The sequence below is a fragment of the Athene noctua genome, chromosome 30, assembly GCF_965140245.1.
Source record: "Athene noctua chromosome 30, bAthNoc1.hap1.1, whole genome shotgun sequence".
NCBI lineage: Eukaryota > Metazoa > Chordata > Aves > Strigiformes > Strigidae > Athene > Athene noctua.
In genome coordinates, this window is record NC_134066.1 from 802,510 (window position 1) to 827,478 (window position 24,969).

At 51.8% G+C, this 24,969-nt stretch overlaps 1 protein-coding gene across 1 annotated transcript; it reads left to right on the plus strand.

The window, feature by feature from the left end:
• The first annotated feature begins 1,774 nt into the window (after positions 1–1,774).
• On the plus strand, positions 1,775–5,510 carry BCDIN3D (BCDIN3 domain containing RNA methyltransferase). The gene is made up of 2 exons (XM_074929577.1): positions 1,775–1,966; positions 4,100–5,510. Exons 1-2 carry the CDS (start codon positions 1,775–1,777, stop codon positions 4,739–4,741), a joined length of 834 nt encoding a protein of 277 aa, XP_074785678.1. The 3' UTR covers positions 4,742–5,510.
• Positions 5,511–24,969: the final 19,459 nt, after the last annotated feature.

Genomic DNA, 24,969 nt, shown 5'->3' on the forward strand with positions numbered 1-24,969 from the left:
GGGCTCGTGTCCAGCTTCTCACGCACCAGTACCCCAAGTCCTTCTCCTTGGGGCTGCTCCCCATCCCCTCCTCGCCCAGCCTGGGTTTGTGCTTGGGGCTGCCCCCACCCACGGGCAGTTCCTCGCACTTGGCCTTGTTGAACTCCATGAGGTTTGCCCGTCCCACCCCTCCAGCCTGCCCAGGTCCCTCAGGGTGGATCCCTCCCCTCCGGTGTGTCACCACACCACACAGCTCGGTGTCGTTGGTGAGCTGAGGGTGCACTGGGTCCCACTGTCCATGTCCCCAACAAAGATGTTAAACAGCACCAGCCCCACCCCGACCCCTGAGGAACACACTCGTCACCGCTCTCCACTCGGACATGGAGCCGTTGACCACAGCTCTTGGAGTGTGACCATCCAGCCAGTTCCTGATCCACCGAGTGCTCTGTCTGTCAAATCCACGTCTCTCCAATTTAGAGACAAGGATGTTGTGTGGGGCAGTGTCAGATGCTTTGCACAAGTCCGGGCAGATGACGTCAGTTGCTCTTCCCTTATCCACCAGTAACCCCGTCATAGAAGGCCACCAAATTTGTCAGGGACGATTTGCCCTTAGTGAAGCTGTGCTGGCTGTCACCAGTCACCTCCTTATTTTCCACCTGCCCCAGCACAGTTTCCAGGAGGATTCGCTCCATGATCTTGCCGGGCACAGAGGTGGGACTGCATGGCCTGTAGTTCCCTGGGTCTTCCTTTTTTCCCTTTTTAAAAATGCGGGTTATGTTTCCCCCTTTTCCAGTCAGCAGGAACTTCACCAGACTGCCACAGCTTCTCAAGCACGATGGACAGTGGCTGAGCCACTTCACCTGCCAGTTCCCTCAGGACCCGTGGGTGCATCTCATCAGGTTCCACGGACTTGTGCATCCACCTCTAAGATGCTTTCCACTCAAAGGGATCAGTGGCCAAGAAGGCCAATGGCATCCTGGCTTGTACCAGCCCTGGTGTGGCCACAGGGACAGGGAAGGGATCTGAGCCCTGGGCTCGGCACTGGGGAGGCCGCCCCTCGCTGAGGGGGTTCAGTTCTGGGCCCCTCACCCCAAAAAGGCCATTGAATGACTCGAGCGTGGCCAGAGAAGGGCAACGGAGCTGGGGCAGGGTCTGGAGCACAGGTCTGCTGGGGAGCGGCTGGGGGAACTGGGGGGGTTCAGTCTGGAGAAGAGGAGGCTGAGGGGAGACCTCCTGGCCCTCTGCAACTCCCTGCCAGGAGGGGGCAGAGAGGGGGGATGAGTCTCTGGAGCCAAGGCCCCAGCGCCAGGCCCCGAGGGAATGGCCTCAAGCTGCCCAGTGCAGGGTCAGGCTGGCTCTGAGGAAGGATTTCTGTGCAGAAGGGGCTGTTGGGCGTTGGAATGGGCTGCCCGGGGCAGGGGGGGAGTCCCCGGGATCCCTGGGGGGGTTGAAGAGTCGGGCTGAGCCAGCGCTGAGGGATCTGGGGCAGTTGGGGGGGGTCAGGGGGAGGGTCATGGTTGGGCTGGAGGAGCTTCAAGGGCTTTTCCAGCCCGGATGATTCTGGGATTCTGTGACCCGCAAAGGTTGGAGTAGGAGAGTCTGTTCTGCTCTGTTGGCAGCGGGAGGGTGGCGTTGTCCCTTGACCCCATCCCTGTCCCTGCCAGCTCCCCAGGCCGTCGCCCCCCGCCCCGATGCCGGCAGGCACACGCGCATTCCCCCCGCCCGGAACCTTTGTTCCCCGGAACGCTTCTGCTCCCACCTGGGTCCCGCCCGGCGCGCGCGGGTGGTGGGTAAAATGGCGGCGCCCACGAGTGAGGGGTCTCCGGCCTTGGAGCCTGGCGCTGCCCCCTACGGCAACTTCCCCAACTATTCCCGCTTCCACCCGCCCGAGGACCGCGTCAGCCTCCTGCCTGGCGGGCTCTTGCGGAGTTTGTTCCCCGCGGCGGCCCGCCCGCTGCTGGGGCTCGATGTGGGCTGCAACTCGGGGGTAAGAGGGCGCCTGGGCGCGCAGCGGGGGGGGGGATGGAGCGCGGAGCAGCCGTCTGGAGGTGGGGGGACGCTGGGATGGGGTTTGGGCTGTGGGGAGGACTGGAAAGACTTGCGGAGAGACAGTGGTCGGGAGTACTGGGGGGCTGTGAGATTGAGGGGAGCTACTGTCTGGGATTTTGGGGGGCACTGCGAAGGTCTGAGGGGAGGCAGCGGTCTGGAGTTTTGGGGAGGTGGGAGGAAGAATGAGGGGAGGCGCTGGTCTGTGGGACTGGGGCCCAGTGGGGTAGACTGGGGAGGTGCTTGTCTAGAGTATTGGGGGACAATCCAGAAGACTGAGGATAAGGCACTGAGCTAAAGGGGGGGGGCGGGGGGGATGAGGGCCTGGGAGAGGGGCAGTGGGGAAAACTGGGAAAGGCAGTGACCTGAGGTAGTGAGGTGATGGAGGAGACTGGGGGAGGCAGGAGCTTGGGGTGTTGGGAGGCAGATGGGAAAGGTGGGGAGTGTTGGGGGCACTGGGGCTGAGTGGGGAGGCCGGGGCAGGCAGCGGCCTGTGGTGTTGGAGGGAAGGTTGGGGGAGGCACTCCCATGGGATGTTGGGGAAGAATGGGGCAGCCTGAGAAGATGAGGTGGGGGAGGTGGTCTGGGGCTCTGGGGAACAGCGGGGAAGGCTGGGGGGAGTGCTGACCTGGGGGGCTGGGGAGCAATGGAACAGCCTGGAATGGCCAGGGCTGGGGTGGCAGCATGTGGCAGGGGTGAGCCTGTGGGAAAGGCACAGTGGGAAAGCAGGACTTGGGTGCAGTTGAGACTTGTGGGGGTCAGGAGGGTGTGGGTGTATGGGAAGCTCCTCCAAAGGTCTGCTGTGAGAGGAGGGTGAAGGTTGGGGTGAAGGCAGGGGTGGGGCAGAGTTGGTTGAGCTGTGTTGGCAGGTCTGTCCTCTTTCCCACTGAGGCCTCAGCCTGCAGTGCCCTGGGTTGCTGCATGTCCTGAGCACCAGAGAACTGCTGTAGGGCTGCCCTGAGAGCGGGCGAACTGGACAAGCCTGAAACTAGAAACTGTTGGGTATCATGTAGTATCACATCAGTTATCCATGAGACAGAACTTAAAACTAAAATTCTGGTCACATGCTCTTGAAGATATTGTGACAGAGCTGGTGAATCTCGTAAAACTTTCCATTTCTCATTCATTCTATTTCTTTACCTAGTTCTCCTTTTTTCCTCATGGCTTTTCCTCAGTGGGCAGCTTTGCTCTGTTGTAATTCAGAAGTATCCGTGCCTCTATGATGCGTGCTGGTGCAGTGTTTATGTTTAAAGATATTTTTTTTTTCTGGTGGAAACTTTAACAATATATTAACTTAGAAATAATTATTTATTCAGAATGAAATTGCATTCTGGTTGGGGACAAGAGCACTGCTGTTTCTATGGTTTCTCTTCCCCCTGCCAGAAGGTTTGAAAGTTCCCCTAAGGCATTCTCTAAAGGACCATTCCAGATCCTATTTCAGGTGAACTTGTAAAACAGGTCAGGGAAAGCTGATCTCTGTGCAGTTCTCTTGAGGAGCAGAGCCCTTCACCACTAGAGGACACTCTCTGCCTGCCTGCGTGGCTGCACTCTTGGGCCGGTGGCACTCAGGAATTTCATCCATCTCCTTTAATAAAAAATAATACGCTTTCCCCTCAGTGGTGCACTCTGTGAAAGGAAATTTGAAGGGAAGCTTTCATGTTAACTATCTTGTGCTACAGTCGAATGGTCAAGGAATGTCTTTTACTTTAGCTGCAGAGGACATTTATTACTCTAAATTAGGCCTTATAAATAGCTCTGAGTGTCACCCCCATGTTGGTTGGGGATATCCAGCAAGATTCCTGTTACTAAAACTCATCTTTCCCCTAGTTTTTGGAGCAAACCCCCAAGTGTGGGACAATACAGGCTTAGTTCCAATCTCTGGTTGACTTTCTGGTGGTCAGGGCTACTGTGATGCTTTTTGCTACAGAAAGGAGGATTGCTGGTGAGCTTATTGTTCTGAACTTCATCGAGAGCAAGCTCTGAGCTGGTGCTTGTGCCTCGCTGCTGTGTGTTTGGTGATGTGTTAACAAAGCAGCACAGGCCCCGTGAACCCCTGTTGTTTTCCTTTCTGCAGGAGCTAAGTGTGGCTCTGTACAGGCATCTCCTTGGCCTTCAGGAGAGCGAAGGCAGCTTGGACCAGCCTGCAGCTGGAAAGGATCTGAACCTTCTGTGCTGTGACATTGATCCGGTGCTGATTGAGAGGGCTCAGCAGTGCAGCCCTTTTCCTGCTTCCATATCCTTTGCCAACCTGGACATCATGGACCCCAGTGCCAGGGAGACCTTTCTGAGCTCCTACCTGGGCCGTTTTGGCCGCTCCACTTTTGACATTGGTTTTTGCATGTCTGTGACCATGTGGATCCACCTGAATCATGGGGACAGTGGCCTGCTGGAGTTCCTGTCCTTCCTCTCCTCTCTGTGCCAGTACCTGCTGATAGAACCTCAGCCATGGAAGTGCTACCGGGCGGCCGCGCGCCGCCTGCGGAAACTGGGCAGAAACGACTTTGATCATTTCCGATCTCTTGCTATCAACGGGGATATGGCCGCGAGGATAACCCAGATCTTAACGAAGGACTGCGCCATGGAGCTGGTGTGTTGCTTTGGGAGCACCAGCTGGGACAGAAGTCTCCTGCTTTTTAAATCAAACAGCTCAAATCATGAGGGCAGGGAGTCTTCAGAACAGAAGCAGCGACTGACAAATGGCCTCTCGCAGTCATGAGGCAAGGAGGTGTTTGCTCAGATGTAGGAATTCCTAAATCCCTACTGGGACCAGGCCTAGACCTCCCTAGGGAGTTTGAGGCAAGTAATGTCCGTGTGATTCTGTGGTTGGTTGTTTTTTTGGTTTTTTTTTTCCATCCATGAAATACAGTGGCAGTTTTAACCTACCTTGTGGGTTTTGAGATTGCTGTTCCTAGAAAGTGCTCTTGAAATCAAAGTTGCTACATCTGTGCTTTCTATGTGTACCAAGAGTATTCCCTGGAAGAAGAGAGAACATGCATTTTTTTTGTCCCTGGAGCTTTTCAAGGAAAGGGAACATATCTGTTGACCCACGCGATGCACTGTTTATTCCACTTCTCGTCATGTTTTCTGTATAAAATGCTCTTGGAAAACACATAACCTGGTTTACCAGCTATGAACAATCTGGATTGTTATGGAGAATGTCTGGTCAACAGGCTGCCCAGAGAGGTGGTGGATGCCCCATCCCTGGAAACATTCAAAGTCAGGCTGGAGGGGGCTCTGAGCAGCCTGATCGAGTTGAAGATGTCCCTGCTCATGGAGGAAGGTTGGACTCGGTGGCCTTTAAAGGTCCCTTCCCACCCAAACCATCCTGTGACTCTGTGATACTGGTCAGGCTGTGATCAATGCGCCTTTGCCTTGGGGCTTGCCTGGAGCTTGACACTGGTGTGATCTTCCTGTGGAGTGAGGGATTTCTGTGGTAGGGTGTGAGTTCATTTAAGTATATAACAGTGTGAGTGCTTTTTGTGATATATCCTTGAAATAAAAAATAATTTAATTTTGTCCTAAATACTGTGTTGGGATTTTTAGTCTGTCTTTTTGTTCATATTGTTTTCAACACCTAAGCAGTCCCAGGTAACTGAGTTTGTAATTTTGTTGTGTTTATGGGCTCAAATGAGACTTTGGTAAGCTTGACACAACTTTCACTGAGTTGGTTTTGTGTGTGTTCTTCAGTAAAATCTGAAGAAAGATTTTTCTAAAGAAAAAGAATCTAAAGAAAACTTGAGGAAAATATTTTAACTTCACTTGTTTAATAGAGCTTTAGTTCATACATCATGGTTTTGTTAGCTTTGAGAGCAAGTAGGAGTCATGCTTCGATGGTGTTGTCTAAACAGATTAAAAACCTCACTTGGGTAGACTATGACACCAAGAGAGAGATAACTGATGACTTAAGAATTTCTGGGTTCCACTGCTTCCTGCGAAGTAAGAGGGAAGCCCGTGTAGGTGCTGTAAACGTTGTGTCAGGTGAGCTCAGCACTAGAGGAAGGGGACAGGAGGACATTCCTCTGGGAGCTGCTCTTGTCTAGCAGTTCTTGTGCCCAGGTGAGCCTGTGTGCAGGTGCAGAGAGGAACTTTGATTGTGTTTTACTTTGTCCTGACCTGGATTTCCTTGTTATTTGCTCATGCAGTGATAGTGGAGGGAGGTGGCGGGGAAGACTTTGCTTTCCTCCACAATGAGCTCGGATGAAAGAGTGAAGCGTGTGAGTGCTCTGGCTGCCTGGCCACAGCCTCCTGGATGAAAAGCCCCTGGGATCCATGGACAGACCTGTGAAAAAAGTCTCTGTGTGTGTATGTACGTGTGTTTAAAGGGACTGAGTAGAGTCACAGAAAGGCTTTGAGGCTCTTCACATAAATGAAACTTCCAGTGTTCTGCTACATAGAAAATATTTAGGAGTCCCACCAGGATTCCTGAGAGCTCCTCTGCCTTCTCAGCTGCAGACAAATGTGCCTTTCCTGGTGGTGGTGGCTGTTAATTTTCTTAAAGAAGACATTTCAGTCTGGACTGATTTCCCTATCCCTGTGGGAGCAAAGGGAGAACCAATCTGTCATGTGTTTTCCTGAGGGTTCACCCAAGTGCCTGATCTCTCTTGCAGTTTATATAGAACATTTATCACTGATAATTAAGCACCTCGTCTGGCATTCATTATAATCTACAGTAAGCTCTGCTGACTCGAGGGGTGGTGGCTCACCCAGGGCTGCCAGGCAGCTCAGCCTCCCCTTTCATTCTGCTTAGCTGCTCTTTCCTGTCCTGTGCGGCTGGTGGCACTGGAGTATCGTGCAACCTACAGTCTTCCCCCTTGGGATGTTTCTGTTGGGTTGTGTCAATATTAGTTGCTGTTTTCTTTGAACTTTGAAATATTTATAAAATAGACCTGGACTTATCTGTTCAGTGCACAAGTTTAAAGGGGTGAATAGGGTTTCTTGCCTTTCATTTTTCTCCGGGGATTTACCCACTTGCCTGTGAAAAATTTTATAAACAGTTGCTAGGAAGGCAGACAACTCAAAGAGTTACACCCAGGAGACGTCCCCCGCACCCATCTAGAATGACCTTCCTCTTTAAAGAGACCCTATTTTACGTTCCTTGTACACTGAGTGACAGATCAGTATCTGCCTGGGGGATTCTTTTGAGCTGCTGCTTGTTTAAAGATTGTGGGGTGTTTTTTTGTTTTTTGGTTTTTTTTTTCCAGTCTTTATAGGCTGGCTGTGTACAGACCTGCAAACTGGCCCAGTGTGTGTGTAACAGTATAATAACTTCTTATTTGTCTCTCAAGTCTGTACTACTAAATTGCTAATATCAATATGTCCCACTGTCTCAGAAATGGCTGAGCTCCAAAATTAGCTCCGTTTGGCTTTGGCACAGCAGTGTGTTTAGTTTTTTGTCCTTTGGATATTGACACAAATACAGCTCAAAATAATGTCAGGACAAATCTCTGTGCAGTTCTTGGCATACTAAGGAGCTCAAAATGGAGTCAGTCCTTTAGCAGACAGGAGAGAAAGGGGAAAAAAAAAATATCTCTTTTCTTTTCAGCTTACTGCTTTTGCTCTCCAGGAGGCTGTTGGGAGATGAGACAGGTGGGAACCCAGCTCCATGACACAGTGATAGAAGAGAGCCTTTGGATCTCAACTGCAGTGCTTGTGTAAGGCTCTGGAGATTTCTTTTTTTAATATATACTCTACTCTCTCTGCATTTTGCAATGTGCCTAAAATATGTTCCCAGGTCTCCTGAAGGCAGGACAGAATGAACGTAAAGATGAGGGTTAAAACCAACACTTCTGTGCTGAGAGCACTTTGCAGAGTTGGTTGGTAATTGTTCATCGTGCAGCTGGCGAAATGAAGATGCCCCTTCCTTGTGTGAGTTCTGGGGGTGGTTACCCTGGCGGGGCTTGGGGTACCTGAGCTCTGGGAAGGTGCAGAGGCCTCTGTGCTGAAAGTACTGCTCGCTCCTCAACTCCGTGATCCAGGGATGGGACCAACCTGGTGGTGGTTGCTGCTGCTAAAACCAGGGAGATGCAGCTTCCCTGGGGGTGTGGGGGAAGGTTCTGTGCTCCCACTGCTCAGTTGGGAGCATGTGGCATTGGCCTGTGCTGGTGTGTAGGTCCCGTAGCTGTCCTGTGCCACGTTATTTGTGTTAGTTAAGAGATGCTCTTTCCCCCCTTCAAAGCTCCAACCCTATGGTCGCTTACAGGAGCACACTGAATTCCATGCCTGCACAGAGCACGTATAGCTGAGTGTTTCCAAACAGACCCAGAAGGTTCAGGGTACAGTGACGGGACTGTGAAACTGCTGCCCTGTTCCATCCCGGCAGCAAGTGCCGAGTTCCCATGCTCTGTGGTTTGTGATTGTTGCTGGGCTCCATCAGACCTTGCCTCAGTTTTTCTGTCCACCAAATGAGGCTGATAACCACCCACCACTGTGGGGATTTCTGATGTGGAATATTGGCTGTGTGTTTGCACAGCACTTTTGAGAATGAAAAATACTGATGAGCTGAGCTGTATCATCAGCTGTGAGCTGTGCCATTGTTCATAATAATCACTGCAGCCATTGCAGATATTAATTAGGTACCATACCTTCAAAGTGCTCTGACTAATTAAGTTTCATGCCACTGCTGTGTAGCAAGTTGCAACTAATTATCCCTCTTCCTTGGATGGAAAAATCTAGGTAGAAGAGGTGAAGCATCTAGCCCTGCGTAAGCTAGCATCAAAGTTGGGGCTGAGAACTTGGAGGTTCCAGTTTCTGGATGATTCTGCAGTTGCTTCCAGCCTCTGTAGAAAGTAAGATTTAGATAGAGTCAATGAGAGGTCTTTTTTTTTAGTATTTTTAAATTTTTCTTAATTTTAACTCTTGCTTATGGTAAGAGGCAGTTTGTTGTTTCCTAGATTCTTGTGCTGGATGAGTACAAGAGATGTGCTCAGTGGGGGAAAGTTTAGTGCATAAATATGGTGCAACAGCAGTAATTTTATCAGTTGAATGCTGACAGCTGCCAGAGCAAAAGGCTGTTGTAAGCACCTATCTCCCTGCTGTCTGCTTTCCTTCTTAGGCATGTATGTATTGACAGCCTTGCAGACGCTGTTCGTTGGCATTTCTGAATGGTGACATGGGTTAAAAAATGGTTTAATTCAACTTTCCCCAGAACGTGTGACCAGCCCAAGAGTGGAGGAATCAAGTTTAGGAACTGAGAGTTGGCAGCAACATATCTGCTCCCATAGCAGCTTCCTCTAGCCGGGAACCCAGCAGCTTGTCACTACAAGCTTGTACGGCAGAAGCTGCAGATTTTCGGATTTCCTTTGCTCAGCTGAGGGCAAGTTTATTCTTGTTCTTCCTGGCACTTTGCTGCCTGTGAATTAAAGGAGAAAAGTGAGAGGTGTCAGCCCATGGAAATATGGGCATCGGTTTCTGGCAGTGTGGAAACCTGAGAAAAAAACAGCCACAAACCAAACACATGATGTCTTTTCTCTACCAGGTGTGAGCCAGTTCTCTTGCAAAGTTTTGATTTGGTGGGTGAGCTGGTGGTGTGAGAGACAGAGCCCTTTTGGCAGAGTTGGGGGTGCTTGGTGGGAAAAGCAACCACAAATCCGAGGTGTGAGTCTGAGGTTTGCTCTGGACGTGTGCTGAAGGCTGGTCCTATTTGGCCTTGTCGCAAGTGAGGAGCGTTTGGTGAGCCAGGGAGGTCAGAGGGGATCAAACAGATGAGCTGTTCCCAGCAGCATTAGCGGCCCTGTTGGTTACAGAAATGGATGCAGCTTACCCATGTCCACTTAAGTTTGATGTCTGGGCAAGAATGGTCTCCTCGAGTGTCCCAGGCTTAGGCGCAGTTTCTCTAGACCTAGTGGATAAATGGATAAATGCCATGTGGGAAGTTTGTCCCGCCTCTGCTTTAGTCTTCAGGGTTTCGTTAGAGGCACCTCAGTGTTCATTGGATTCGTTTGTGCTAACATGGATGGCAGGTTTGGTTTCCCACAGGCCTTTGCACAAAAACCCCTTGGAGTATTATGGGCAGGAGCTTTGCCACCAATCCTCTTATCAACTCAGGCTTGAGTTTCTTGGATTTATTTATGTGGGAGTGCCCTTGTTACCTTAGATCTGGGTCACACACTAGGTTTGGACTCCAAAGGGGTCTTGAGTTTGAAGAAAGCTTGGGGTCATGGTCTGTGGTTGGGATATGCTTATAATGCTCTGACAAGAACTGAAGGTGCTCAGGTCTAAAAGGCTGTTGTTCTAGGTTGGGCTGTAGGGGTTCCTTTCTTAGGCTTGTCACCGCAGAACTTGGGCAAGCTGCTCCTTTCCTTGGACCTGTGATCTGCACTCTTTATTTCCCTGGGAAGTGTAACCTGACAGCTGGTATGATAAGCCCTTGAGTGAATCCAAAATGCTACGCAGACCTGATCTGTTATGACCAGACAATCTGAGTCTAATCGGTTGCAGATCAGTCTTATAAAATACTTATTATCAGCTGCCTGGATTTTTATCCTGACTTGCAACAAAACCACTCCATCCTCGGATCCTTCACAGAGCAGCTTGACTCTTGAGCAGGAGGTTTTATTTTGAGTGATAATGTTTTCAGAGCAGTAGAGCTTTCTAAACCCCATCGCTGTAGTGTGGGGACCTTGCTGTGAAGCAGGGAAGGTGAGGAGGGATCTTACTCCTGTTTTTGTAGCAGAATGTGCTTTAGTTAAGTGCCTTTCTAATTGACTAAAGCCCCTTTAATCTGATATATATGGTGGGCTGAAGATTAGACATGGCACTGCAGATCCTCTGCTCTGTTCCCTGGTGTGAAGTGCTTCGTGATTCCATAGTAATTAATTCTGGTTTATTGTTAGGCTAGCATTTTATGTGCCTTCTGTGTGAGTGACAAGGATTTAGTTAAAGCTGAGTCTGAGGGTGGTGTCCCTTCTTGGCCTTCTCAGTTCCCCTCCACCCCTGGGTCAACCCAGAGACTCTGAAGTCTGTGAAATACATAGAAGCTGCTGAAATGCAGCTTTGTTACCCCAGCAGCTGAAATCCAGGCGCAGTCATGCTGCAACAGGCCTGCCCTCCTGCGAGAGAACAAGCTGCAGGGTGACACATCAAAAGAGAAGGGCAGCTCCGTGGTGTTCTCTGCGGAGATCAAAAGGAAGCAAGCAGGGCGGCTCCTCTCCTGGCTGGCCCTTGAGACTGCTCATCTCTTTCTCTGTGTCCCTTTAATCTCAGTTACCTCCTAGATCACTGTTTCAAGCATGTGAGATGGTGATGGGAAAAGCTCGTCTGTGAAGTGGCTAGTGTGAGGGAAGAGATCCCTGGTTGCGTGTTGGGGAAGAATTCCCTTACCCTTTGTGAAGAAGGCACAGAGGAGAGCGAAGGTTTTGATGTACCCTTCTAACACAGCCAGCATCTCTGTGTCCCATCAGAGCAGGTGACACAGCCTGAGCGTAAAAGGGCGCAGGGGAGCAGGGTGTGAGCTGCCCTGTGTGGGCCTGGTGTCAGTCCCGACCTAGAGAGTAGCAATTCCCTTTAGCAGCTGCCGTACCCTGCCGGGACAGAGCCAGGAGGTCCCCTCTGCAGGGCTGCCCTTGCCTTGTGTCAGGGATTAGACCTTGCTGCTGCCAGTGCGTGCAGGCAGATGAATTGGCAGGGCAGTACTGGAAAGTTGGGAGGGCTTTTCAGGGATGTGTGTGGTGGCTTTTAGCCAGGGCTCTTGGGACTGATTTGCAGGAGTAACTGGACATTCCCAACCTGACCAGCACTGACTCCTCTTGTCCAGGGTGGCGAAGTAGGGCAGGTGCTGAATTATTTATTGTCCTCCAGCCCCTAGAGCGGGACCTGCAGTGCATTCCTTACTGACTCAGGTTGAGTTTTAACTCCACATCTTAACCATTACTTAAACAGGTGTTCCTTAGTCTTTTCCTTAAAATACCCATAGTTGTTACTCAGGACAAATGCCTCAGAGAACTGCTTTTGGTTTGCCCTGGGTCATTTCTGAGCCCACTGCTGATCGTCTCTGTGGACAAGGCAACCATGGTGACATGTCAAAGCACTTTTATTTTTTTCTGCCTTGCCTCAACCAACCTGTGGGACTTTCCAAAACGGTGTGGCTTCTTCCGTGAGATCTTGTACAGTGCTCAGGGCAAGCATTGCCTTTATGGAAAAGCTGTAAGAGAGCAGAGGTGCTGAACCTGAGAGCATGGGGATGTGAAATGAAGTCTGGAGAAGAGGAGGCTGAGGGGAGACCTCCTGGCCCTCTACAACTCCCTGAAAGGAGGGTGCAGAGAGCTGGGGATGAGTCTCTTTAACCAAATAGTAAGTGATAGGACAAGAGGTAATGGCCTCAAATTGTGCCAGGGAAAGTTTTAGACTAGATATTAAGAAGCATTTCTTTACAGAACGAGTTGTTAGATGTTGGAATGGGCTGCCCAAGGAGGTGGTGAAGTCCCCATCCCTGGCAGTGTTTTAAGAGTAGGGTCGACTCAGCGCTTGGGGATATGCTGTAGTTGGGAACTGTCAGTATTAGGTCAATGGTTGGACTGGATGATCTTCAAGATCTTTTCCAACCTAGACAATTCTGTGATTCTGTGAAGTGTTGAGCCTTGAATGGAAAAGATAGAGTCTGAAAGGCTACGGCTGGGTGAGAGGGAACAGGGACCTCACAGTGCTGAGCCTTGGAGCTTCTTTGGAGAGCTTTCCCCAGAAGGTAAAAAATATTTCAGATGGCATCCTTGAAGGAGTCTGGGGTTGTTATCTGGGATCTCAGGTCCCTGCAGCAGAGCTCAGGACAGTTTGGGACATGTCTGGGAGGAATCTTGGGCAGATCCCAGAGAAGAGAGTGCCCTTTCAGGGAGAAAAAAACCTCTGGGTATCTTCCTTGGAGGAGTCTGGGGCTGCTACCAAGTATTAGACCTCCCTAAATCAGGGTTGAAAAGACTCCAGGACATGCCTGGGAGGAATCTTTTGTGGATGCTGAAGCAAAAATCTTTCTTTACGTGAGAGGAAGGAGGAAGAAAGAGAGTAAATGTAGGTGAGACTTACGAAACAGATTAGATATTCCTGGGGTAGCTCCTGGAGCTCTTTCCTCCTGAGGGTTGTACTACCAATGCTGAAAGTAGAAATCTCATCTGACCTTGAATAACATCAGTGCAAAAGTAATTTGGGGGGCATTCCCAAGGCCAAAGGACGCACTTCCATGGGCTGTAGGTAGAGAACAGAGTAATGCAAAGGACAAAACAGGCCTGTGCTAGGCCTTTCTCTCCCATGGCACAAGTTTCCAAGTTTCCCAGGTGACGAGTTACTGTCACAAACACTGATCTTTGCCTTCGGGGGAGGTGGAGAGCGGAGAGCTGCTCTACTTCTCTGTGTTCTCTCTTGATCTGCGTTTCTGGCTGGTGCTGTCACCAGCATATTTGCTCTGCTCTTTGCCAGGCCTGCAGGTCCTGGCTGGTAGCTGTTCCCTGCTCTGCATGTATGTGTCTGCGTTTTTTCCAAAGACCAGCTTCGGCTGGTTTGTGTGAAGTGCTGACTTCAGGCATTGTGCAGAGCATGACTCAGAAGGGGAGAGGTTTAGGGGAGAGGGAGGAAAGTCTTTTTAAGGAGTTGTAAGCTATAAACTACAGCAAACAGTATTGGTAGAGGTGGCCTGATTCTCTTCCAGGTTCTAAAGGAAGAGTATTAAGGATTTACAGAGTTGGCACAACTGCGAGGCGAAAGAATGCTTTATTGAGTGTGTAAATGCTTGTAAAGCCACTAGTAAATCTGAATAATGTTGTATATGTACAGGTGTGTGTGTAGAGATGGGGAGGAGAGGAGCCCTGTACCAAGAAGGTACCTGGAGGTTTCCAGAGGGCCTGATGTTCCCCGTAGAAGTACATTGATGATGGTCACAGTTGTCATCAGAGGAGCAACTGGTTGTTGCAGACCCTGGTTCCTTTCAGCTCCCTGCTCTGATGCAGTGCCCAGGGTAGGTGGGCCCACTGCGTCCATCACTGGCGACTACAGCCCTGTGTGTGATATTGTCTGAGGGTGCTCTTAAAGACTTTGTCTCTTAAAGTGCAGAGACTTGCAAAGGGACCGTTGGCTCTCTTGGAGGGAGGTGATGGAGAGCAGCTCACCCCGGTTCCTCTCTATGATGTGCCTGTGGATATCGTATAACAGAAATACAAATTTGGTTGTGATAAGATGGGAGAACGGTTCATTTCTCCGCCCCCCCCCCCGTTCCCAGTCACAGGAACTGCTTTGCATGTGCACCTGCTGTGGGGCTGAGGCACCTGCGCTGTGGTTGCATGATGGCAAAACAGGAACTGGGGGGCAGTGAAGATGGGGGAGAAAAAGCAGGTTGGTCTGGGCCTGAGGGTTTGGGGGAAAGGAAACGAGTGGTAGATGAGCTGGTCCTGAATATAACACAGAAGTTGGGCGCCTCCACGTATGAGAGAACACCCCCTCCACTTCCCTTACACTGGCGTTTCTTTGACAAGACGTCAGGGAAGGCACTTGTCAGACAATTTGCTGATGTGGAAGCTTTGAAGCCTGCAAGACTTGCCTTCTGCGCAAAACCCAGCGAAAGTAGGTTGGAGCCGTCTGCCCTGGTTGCAAGCAGTTCCCTCCCCACGGCGATGGACGCCGTAAGATCAGAGCTCAGCAAATGCACAAAGGGAAGCGCCAGGCGGGGCGACGGCCTGCTCCCTCCTGCAAACAATGCTGACAAAGCCCTCTGGGGCTGGGCGGCCCAGCCTCTGAATTCTCCTTTCCCAGAGAGGTGGAAGAAGAAGCCTGAGCTGGCTGCGTCTCCTGAGGTTCTCCAGCCCAAGGGCCGTCTGCCTGCCCGATCGCTCTTCTTGCTTCAGAGCAGTATTTGCATCGACTGGGGGACATGAATGTGTGTGCCAGGAGGCTGCTTCTACCCCAACATACCTAGCTAAAGCTGTCGTTGCCCTTTTAGGAGTATCAAAGTCACTCCTGGCCTTTCTGTCCTTCCGTGGCATGGTTCATGGAGTATCTGGGCACCGTTACTAACTCTAATACATTCCTGGGAAATCAGGAAGCCCTCACCAGTGTCAGGACTGAAAGCACTGCTCTGCAGGGCTGCCTCAGGCGTCTTCACCAGGGTTTGTACCAGCCCTGGCGTGGCCAGCAGGGACAGGGAAGGGATCTGAGCCCTGGGCTCGGCACTGGGGAGGCCGCCCCTCGCTGAGGGGGTTCAGTTCTGGGCCCCTCACCCCAAAAAGGCCATTGAATGACTCGAGCGTGGCCAGAGAAGGGCAACGGAGCTGGGGCAGGGTCTGGAGCACAGGTCTGCTGGGGAGCGGCTGGGGGAACTGGGGGGGTTCAGTCTGGAGAAGAGGAGGCTGAGGGGAGACCTCCTGGCCCTCTGCAACTCCCTGCCAGGAGGGGGCAGAGAGGGGGGATGAGTCTCTGGAGCCAAGGCCCCAGCGCCAGGCCCCGAGGGAATGGCCTCAAGCTGCCCAGGGCAGGGTCAGGCTGGCTCTGAGGAAGGATTTCTGTGCAGAAGGGGCTGTTGGGCGTTGGAATGGGCTGCCCAGGGCAGGGGGGAGTCCCCGGGATCCCTGGGGGGGTTGAAGAGTCGGGCTGAGCCAGCGCTGAGGGATCTGGGGGAGTTGGGGGGGTCAGGGGGAGGGTCACGCTTGGGCTGGAGGAGCTTCAAGGGCTTTTCCAACCCGGATGATTCTTTGAATGCAAGGTTTGTGGTGCAGCCGGTGAGCTCCAGATCTGAAGACCTGCTGGATTTTGCAGGTTTTGGGATTCAGGTGGAAAGGCTGGGATAGTGCATTAGAGAAATAAAGGCCAGTTGTGAAATGTAGATACACATCTGAAACTGGATTTGGATCTTGCTGCAGACTAAACAAAAGTGATTCCGCAAGGCTTCTTAGACATACACACTGAGAACAGGGGCAGTTGCTTACATATGCATTAGACGTGTCTCTTCTGCTTTACAAGAAGCAGCTGTTTGTTGTGAAAATGTAGAAAGAATTTGAATTTTTTCTTACAGGGTAGGATTTAACTGAGGAATAAGAGAATGCTGTCAGTCTTGGTTCCGACCCCACCTGCAGCAAAGGTGAAGCAAAGTAAATAAGGCGAGTAATGTGAGGATGCTTTAGTAAATTAGTGATGTACACACGATTAGCTTAACCTATTGGGAATATAATGCTAAATGGTTAGGCCGCTAAATACATCTGGTTACAAATTCTGTACCTGCTAGGGTTTTTTGGTTTGAGGGGTTTTTTTTTGGTGAGGGGAATGGTTTGGGATGCTGCGTTCACAGATTGTGCCTGGGCCTGATAGCTGTGCGTTTTCACTGTGGTCTGGGCAGTGTTTACTCCCTACAGTTTTCTTTTAAACTCTAGAGAGCTGAAGAGAGAAGACCCCTATGGCCTGTAAGTCCTCCCTCCCTTCCAACCAACAATTGATAGGCTGGGGTTTCTTTTTTGTAACCCTTCAGTGTGTAGTGGAAATCAGTGTTTCTGTAGCAGCTGCCTCTGTCTTTCCTGAGCAGCATTACGTGCATATTCACACTGGTCTGTGCAGTGTTTGCTCCCTGCAGTCTGTTTTCTCTTAAATGACACTATCTGAATTGCTCTCTGCTTGGTGTTGGTGAGAAACAAGAGCACGTAGAGAGCATTAGAAGGTGAGTTTGGAGGGAGCTGGGTGGGATTTGTAAGTGATCCAGGACTCCATGTCAAAACATCCCCACCCCATTCCTTGCATGGCTGGGATGGTTTGCAAAAAGCTCACACTTCTGAGTAAATTGCAGAGAAATTGGCACACAAGTAACTCTGAGGGGCCTGGTCCAGGTCCCATAAAATCCATGGGGAGTCTTGTCTCGCTGTGCTGCTGTAGCCAATGCTCACTGAAATTGTGCTTATTTCACTTAAGTTTAAGCTGACAGAGAAGGGGCAGGTGCCAAAGCTTGTTACGAGCAGTATAAATCGGGAGCAAAGTGGTGGTGTGGCGTTGAGAACAGTCGGGCTGAAGTTAGGCTTAGTTTGCCAGCTCTGCTGCCTGTGGGCAGCAGCATCCTCAGTACTGTTGCAAGTGGGTCCCAACAGCTCTGTCCTGTTCACGCTGTCAAGCACCTGCCTCGGGTACAAACCTAGGGATAATCTTGGAATTGGAGTTGTGATGATAGCAGGGTTTTAGGAGGCCCAGGGACAACATATGCTGATGCTGCCTCTGCCTTGTGCTGCTGGAGGACCTGGATGGACAAGCACAGCCAGGCTGCTATGGGTTCTTTTCTTTGCTTGAGTGAAGAATTTGGGGGTCTTCCCTGGTTGGGATAGCAACAGGATTGGAATGGATCAGCCCACTTTGGGAAGGAGAGATTGAAATGCTGACCCTTCCCAGAACTAAGTGGTGAATAAGAGCTGCAGCCAAGAGGCTACTTGCAGTTGTGAGCCAGGTCTTTAACCAGTGCAGAGGGCTGGAACGTTGCTGCAGTCAAGGGCTGGTTTATAAATTCAAAGATGTAACCCTGAGTTGCTTCTTACTCTACTTAAGGCCTCGTCAAGGACTGAGAAGCTTCCAGCAAGGCAGAAGTTCATGTTTCTGGGTTACAGTCAGATATTTTGTATTAAAATTCCATCCTGCCAACCACCGAATACTCTACCTTGGTCCAGATGGGCTCCCCCAAGACCTTGCAAAGTCAGGGGCATTTCTCTGGATCCGCTTGCCTTAGATAACGTGTGTTGTATAACCTGCAGAGCTCACTCCAGATATGTATGTGGGCGAATCCTCCAGGGAGAACTGAATTTGGTGCTCAGGTCAGAACACGTCCCGTAGGTGTTTGTTGCCATGAGCGTGAGCTGGCTGTCCGGGCAGCTGCCAGCAGAGCACGTATGGATGGAGTCGTCCTGCTTCATCCAGAGACTCCACAGCACCTCGGTGCATTCCACCAGGTTGGAGAAAGCACTGACGTGGAGGCTGAACACAAAACCCTTTGTGGGGGCAAAGGCCTTGTCTGATGCTACCTCGGGTCTGCCTCTTAAGAGGGGTAAACACATTGCATGCTGCGAAGTTTCAGGTTTCCCCATGGCAAATCCAAGGCTAAATGAGTTTCAGGATTTTTGTAGTGCCTTGTGGTTCACTGCTTTAAAACAAAAAGCCATTTGGAGTTGTTCCCCCTTGTCTAGCTTGTCTTTTGGGGTCCCAGTTTTTGCATGTTCTCTGTTGTTGGTAGGCTAGAGCTTTGGTTTGAACTAGGAGAGCAACTGATCTTCCAGTTCGCTCTGACTTCAGGCACTGGGACTTAAAACAGTGTCACCCACCGGGCGAGCTGGCACTGGGGGGATAAACTGGTGCAGCATCCCTCTATCCCGTGAAGTGCTCAGGGAATGCTGGATTTACACCTTGTTGAGGTCAGTGGAACAGGCAGGTGTAAATCTAGAGTGGATCTGCAGCTATGGATCGGAATAGGTGTTATCCTACTCCTTGTCTGGTATTTCTAACCTCTGCAAACTATCCAAAAGGCTCCAAATCAGCCTTCTTAACATCGGTAGTGGTGTCTTTCAGCCCTACTGCACTTCTGCACAAAGGAGCTGACAGGTCACTTTGGCTACATGATAAGGCTCTGGAAGAGTTGGAAACCAAGCCCCAGATGTTGTATATTCCCTGTGAAGTGTGAATGGTTTTCCTGTGTGTGTAGTAGGGGGGCAGCTCAAATGGGCCAGTGTTTGTTGGGTGGCAGAGATTCCCAGCTGGGGAAGGTCTTGGTCTTGCACTGGGATATCACCAGCCTGAGAAATGTTGGAGGCAAAGGAGATTTTGGGACTCTTGGAGTTGATCTCAGTGCCACAGAGGCGGCTAAAGGTGGGCATTAGAGAGCTGGGAAACGTGCAGGCCAGGTTTGCTAATGCTAAAAAAAAAAAAAAAAAGCCAGTCCTGTTCCCATGAGCAGAAGTTGCGCTGTGATAGCACCAGCCTCACTTTGCACGAGGAGCTGGGTGCCACGAGCAGAGGTTTCCTTGCGCCGAGGGGGCTGCCTTGCCCTGCAGGGTCCCCTTGCAGGGCCACAGCCTGGCTGCCCTGACCCTCTCCCCAGTGTTCCCAGCCCCGTTTGCTTCCTGCGTCAGAGCCCCGCCGTGAGTCACGGCTGGGATTCCTCAGCTCTGAAGTGGTTCCTTCCCTTTTTTTTTCTCTCTCCCCCCTCCTCCCCAGGTGCTGAGCTCTTTTTCCAAAGCCTTGAATTGAAGGGTGTGTCTATGAAATCTCGCAAACACACGCAGGCCCCGGCAGGAATGGGTGAGCGCTGTTCCCATTATGTTATGAATACCTGGCTGATTGCCACGGGGATCCTGCCAGGCTGAGCAGCCAATCTCAAGCACCTAGACCTGCTGAGCTCTGGGGTTTTGCTCCTCTCGCTAAGTCATTGCTTTGCAGAGATGGACAGTTTTAATCTCCTTTCAGCAGCAGCCATGTTTTTGTACCCGCTTGGCCTGCTGCGATATCCCAGTTCCCACGGTGAGCAGCTTCCCAGGGTACTGTGCTGGTAGGGGTGGAGAGTTGAGCAGGCAGCTCCGGCAGCTGGACTGCCCGTCCTCGTGTGTGACTCATCCCGTCCAACCTGCATTCTCAAATATTTTCTGTTGCCCTGCCCTACACACTGGGCACTGCCCCAGCTCGCCCAGGCCCCTCCATGGATCTCCACTCGCTGTGCTGCATCAGGGCTGGAGGCTGCCTGGTGTATTTTGCACTGGAGTGATCTGTCGGGTTGGGAGGGAGCACAGCTGGGCGGTCTGGACCTGAACCATCTCCATTTCCCGAGGGTGGACGTGTGCTATGTGTTGGGCTTCTTCCACTTCCTCCAGTGCACCACAAGCCCTTGGTTGTTCTTGCTGAGGATGTTGAGGGATACGTGGTGTTTGAGTAGCCATGCTTGAAGCTGGCAGAGAGGATGCAGGAGCTGAGACTTCAGCATCACCTCTCAAGTGGACACCGAACTCCAGTTACAAGCTCTGGTTGCTAATGGCCACAAAGGCTGAAGGGAGCAGGTCTCTGGGCTAGCAGTGCCAGTGCAGGTCTGCAGCCCGTGCCAGGATGGGCTGTCAGGCTCCACGGTTAAAAGCTGTCTCTGACACAGCTCTCGTCTGTGCTGGGCGGGGATGGTGGGTGGTGGGTGTTGTAAATGGCCTCTGGACCATACTGGGCTTGGAGCACATGAAACCTGCTGCAGACAGAACCTGATCTGAGCTGCAAAATCTCAGTCCTGATCACTAGTAGTAATTTTACGTGAGCTTCTTTTTGTTTTCCTTTGTTTGCTCAGCAAAATGGACAAGAGCTCATGCACATCTATCCTTGGCATCACGGCTGCCCTCTGGACAGACTGGCTTTTCCAAGCCCTGACGAACGCTCCACACTGGAAAGAAGAGTATCCCCATCTGTGCTGAGACTCGATGGAGGTTAGCACGGGCCGTGATCCACAGCCCCTCCTGCCAGGCAGGGACAGGCTTGTCATGTCCCCCCCTTCATGGGCAGAGCCACTGCTTTTCCAGTGCCCCTTCACTTCTTGCCCTGGATTCCCAGAGACTCCCACTGCCGCTGGGTGACGTTGCTCTGTAGCATAAATGGTGTGTGGGTAGAGGGGAGAGCAGGTCAGGAGACTGCTGGGAAATACTATTTTGACTCGTGCCTTCCGGGGAGTGAAATTCTGCCCTCCCATGCACATTGGTCCCCACCCTTTTTGCCCCCTCACCGGGGCTCTGCCCTCCTGGAGGGCTGTGCAGGATTAAATGTGGGCAAACATCAAATGGCCAACCTTATTGCCATTGCATTTCAGGTGAGGCTTCCTCCAGGCCTGTGAGGCCTTGTGGATATGCAGGAATTTGGGCTGGGTGGGGAGTGTGTTGAAGCAGCAGCTGCTGCTGCCTCGCTGTGCGAGTCCCTGGCATGCCCAGAGGCAGAGGTGTGGGACCTGTTGGCACTCCCACCCTGTAAAGCCCAAGGGCAGTGAGCTGACACAACTCTCCTGGAATCTGTCCCGCTCTAACCAGGATTGTTGGCAGGCGGGTACCGAATCTTGGCAGCACAACAAGGGAGCGCTGGTTTCTCTGAAATTCTTGGGCTCGTTTGGTCAGGGCAGAGTTGGCGTGTGTGTCGCTGCAGCAGGCGGCGAGGCCTGGAGACAGGACTGTGGGGCTGGTGGCTCAGGGTCTCTCCTGTGTCCCTCCTGGCTGGGAGCAGCTTGGGTCTACCTTCTTTTCGCTAATCTTGGGGTGCCAATAGATGGGCCAACTTGTCCTTCATTCCTCCTCTCACCTCGGACTGAGGCAGTGAGATGTGGTACTGAGACTGGGAGCCACTGGGTGAGAAGGCTCCCAGCCCTGTCACACACTGGTTTTGGTCCTGCTGGGTGTCCCAGCAGTGACAGGGTGATGCATGGAGTCCCCCCACCGTGGTCCAGTTCCCCTGAACTACGGCCAGGCTGAGGACATCTCAGAGGTGAAGCTCCTGTCTCCCAGGCGCTGTCTGGGAGGTGAGACCCCAGGGCTGCTCTGCGCCAGCCAGGCGCAAGCAGGGATGGAAACGAAGCAGCAAGGATGGCTGCAGGACAGAAGAAGAGATTTCACACGACTGGGATGGTGAATAACTGGAAATAGTTGAAAGAAAGGGGCAACCCAGCCTTGCAGCAGGCAACCTGAGCTCAGCTTGGCCACCCTGGTGAGTCTGAAGGGCTGCAGGAGAGGAAAGCCCCGACTGGGCCACTGTCCCCAGTGATGAAATCATCGTGCAGGGCAGAATTTCCCCCCTGGTTTGTGCCAAACATGGAGTGGGCTGTGTGGAAGCGGCCTCCCCTCTGCTGCAGGGATTGCTGGGCACACCTGGCCGAGGAGGCAGGGTGTGGGGTGTGGGCAGGCGAGGGTGGGCCCTGGCAAACCGGGCAAGGCTCAGGTGTTCACATTCCTCCTCGGATTGGCCACGGAGAGAAAAACCTGGCCTTATTTGGTCAAAAAAGCCAGTGCCGGCTGCTCCTCCTCCTCCTCCCTGCCAAGGGACGACGTGTGGAGAGGTGTGGATGGGCTGATGGGGTCGGGCATGTTTTCCTCCACCCTTCCCTTGCTCTCCCCTCCCTTCTCCCGGTGCCCTGGAGACAAATAGAGCATTGGCTTTGCAGCCAGCGTGGCTGATTTCTGGGGCTTGGGAAGAGGCTGGTTCCCCGCAGCGAGTGTGGCTGGTTTTGTGTCCTCTGAGAGGCAGGGAGGTGATGGGTGGGCAGCCAAGGGTGCCCCTTGGTGGGCCTGGAGAGAGCTTCGAGCTCAAGTACACAGCAGGGACAGTAAAAATCACTGATGGTTAAGACTCTTTCCTGGTTGCTAAATTCCCAGCTCACTGTCCTGGGCTGGAACATTTGGTTAGGAAAACTAAATTACATCCCTTGCCCTCCACCACCCCGCCCCCCAACTTGATCCCATCTGAGGCTGTAAGCAAAACCAAATCGGAGAAGCTGAGGCATAGTTTTGTCCAAGAACATGCAGGGAAAAGAAATTAAACTCTTGTCTGTCCCCAAGACTAGGGGAGTTCCTTTTTCCAATGTCTGATTTCTTTGGTTGAGCTGCTTCAGTTCCTGGAAAAGGCTGTGCCAGGCAGCAGGCCTGGGAGATGAGCCTGAAAGATCCATCTTTTTCCTCCTGTCTTGTGCCCCGTCTCCTGGAGTCGTTCCAGACATGAGCTGGAACCAGGGGGAGCAGCTGCGGGTGAACTGGAACTGGCAGATTAAACTCGGTTGGAAATTGGAGTGGGCTTGAGGGTATTTTTGGAAGAGTGCAATTGCCCTCAGTGGGACTAAGTGTAGTGGAAAGTCTCTACAGAGCTCTAGGCCATCCTTTCACCACCTCAGGAACACATTTTCATCTCACTTCCCACACATTTAACAACACAGAACATGTGGAGGGATTTTTTTTCTGCCCCTCCGGTACAGAGCATGAAGACAGCTTGTGCCAGACTTCCCCAGTCTAAATGTACTTGTCTGTGTGAGCCTGGCTGCTCAGTGCCCCAGGGAGCAGTAGAATATCTCTGCTTCTGCCCAGAGGAGCATCCCTACATCTGGAGGGAACAGAGAGAACCAGAAATGCTACCACGTGCAGCTGGAGAACTGTTTCATGGGGAGCAGATGGGCTGAAAGCTGAGTTTCCAAAGGAAAACATGGTTCATCTCTTTATGAAGTTATTTTCAGTGTTTTCTTGCAGGATTCAGCCCTAAAAGGATCAAGAAATGATCTGTCTCTGCAGGTTAGAAATGGTCCATGGCCTTTTTCAGAGTGGGGCTGGCAGCACAGCCCCCAGCCAGAGTTTTTTGGCATTGGCCACCCAAGCCAGACACTGAGGAGGGGAAGGTGACAGGCTCATTCCCTGGACTGGTGGGATCTGATCACAGGAGGTGTTTCTCACTCTTGGTAACTCTGCTGGGAACCGATTTTTCCCTCCCCAAGCAGATCCCCAGACTGATTCGAAAGTGTGTGTGGGCTATGAAGGAATGAGATCGCAGTCTGTGTGTGGTGAAACAAATCTGGGCCAGCCAGACTGGGTTCCGGGCATGATTTCCACCAGGATGTGAGCTCTTGGTGGATGAGGAACACGCTTTAGGATCAGGCAAACCTCTGTGTCTCAGTCTACCTCTGTACTCAGCCACTGTTCTACCCTCTTGAAGCATTCAGGGAAAGATCTTGACCACACTTTGGTGTCCTCTTTTTCAGTGCCTGGACGATGTTTTCCCGTTCTCCCGGGAGGCTGGGCTTGCTGGAAGGAAGGAGGGGGTGGTTTGGGATGTGGCAGCTTAAGGGATTCAGGGCTTGGAGGCCTCTGAGCCTCCTCTTTGGAGGCGTTTGCAATGGTGTCACCTGCCCAGGAGAGGGAGCCTGGACCTCACTCTTGGGTGCTCCCCACAGCAGGAGGCAGCGGCCCAGGTGTGCGGTGCCCTTAGATGTGGTCTGGGGTTCAGACTCTCCCTGCTTGAAAGACAGCAGAGGAGCCCTGCTGCTTCCCTCTGTCTGCTCTGGCTTGTCTTCTGGACTCCAGCCCAGTTGCTGTTGTGTGGACGTGAATGCTTCCCTGGTGATCTTCCCTGCCCCACTAAAATCAGCTCTGCCCTCTGCTTTCAGCACACGGATTTATCTGTCCCTGGGTTTTGCCCCTGGGCTTTGTCTTGCAACTGGGCTGCGTCCTGGACATCTGATGTCTCCTTTCCCCACGCTTGGGCAGATACTCCAATCTTTGGCTCCAGACAGGGTTTGAGATCATCTTTGGGAAGCCTGTTGCAGTTGAAACTGATACGACTTCACCTGGAAATGGCTGTGCTTTGGATTGCACTGATGTAGCTTGCCAGATAACATGGATGAGCTTGCCTTTATTCCACTGATCCCCTTAGCAGCAGCTAAATCTGTGTTGATTACTGTGCTGGCTCAGCATCCTTGCCCTTGTAGACTGTTCCCCCAACACCCCAAAGGGGAGCCTGAGATCCCAAGTTGGTGGCATTGCCTGGTATTTCTCAAGGGGCATGATGCCCTTCAGAAAAAAAGATACAGAACTTCCCCAGTGAGTTTAACAGCTGGGTTTAGGGCTGGCTGTGTCTCTGGTGTAAGAACAGCTTCTGAAGTTAGTCCTGAGGAAGGGGCTGGTCCTTCAGGTGAGGTCAGTGCCTAAGGGGTAGTATGGTGGAGCGGGGAGGACGGGTGCATGGGCAGGTACAGATGTCCCGAAGCAATGTGACTATCTCAGGCGTAGGTCAGCTCCCATCAGTGGGTACAGGAATTATTCTGCTGCATAAAATCATTGCCCTGATGTGGCTTGATATACCCTTTCCAAGTGTCAGTAGGGAAACTGAGGCACAGAGCAGTGAAGTGACTGAGACAGTGAAATAGTGAGTTGGGTCCTTCTCTCCTCTGTCCTAGAACAGTAAACTGGACCCAGGAGTCCAGCTTCCTAGTCTGGCCTGAGGGCTCTTTCCCATTCCCCCAGGTGCTGA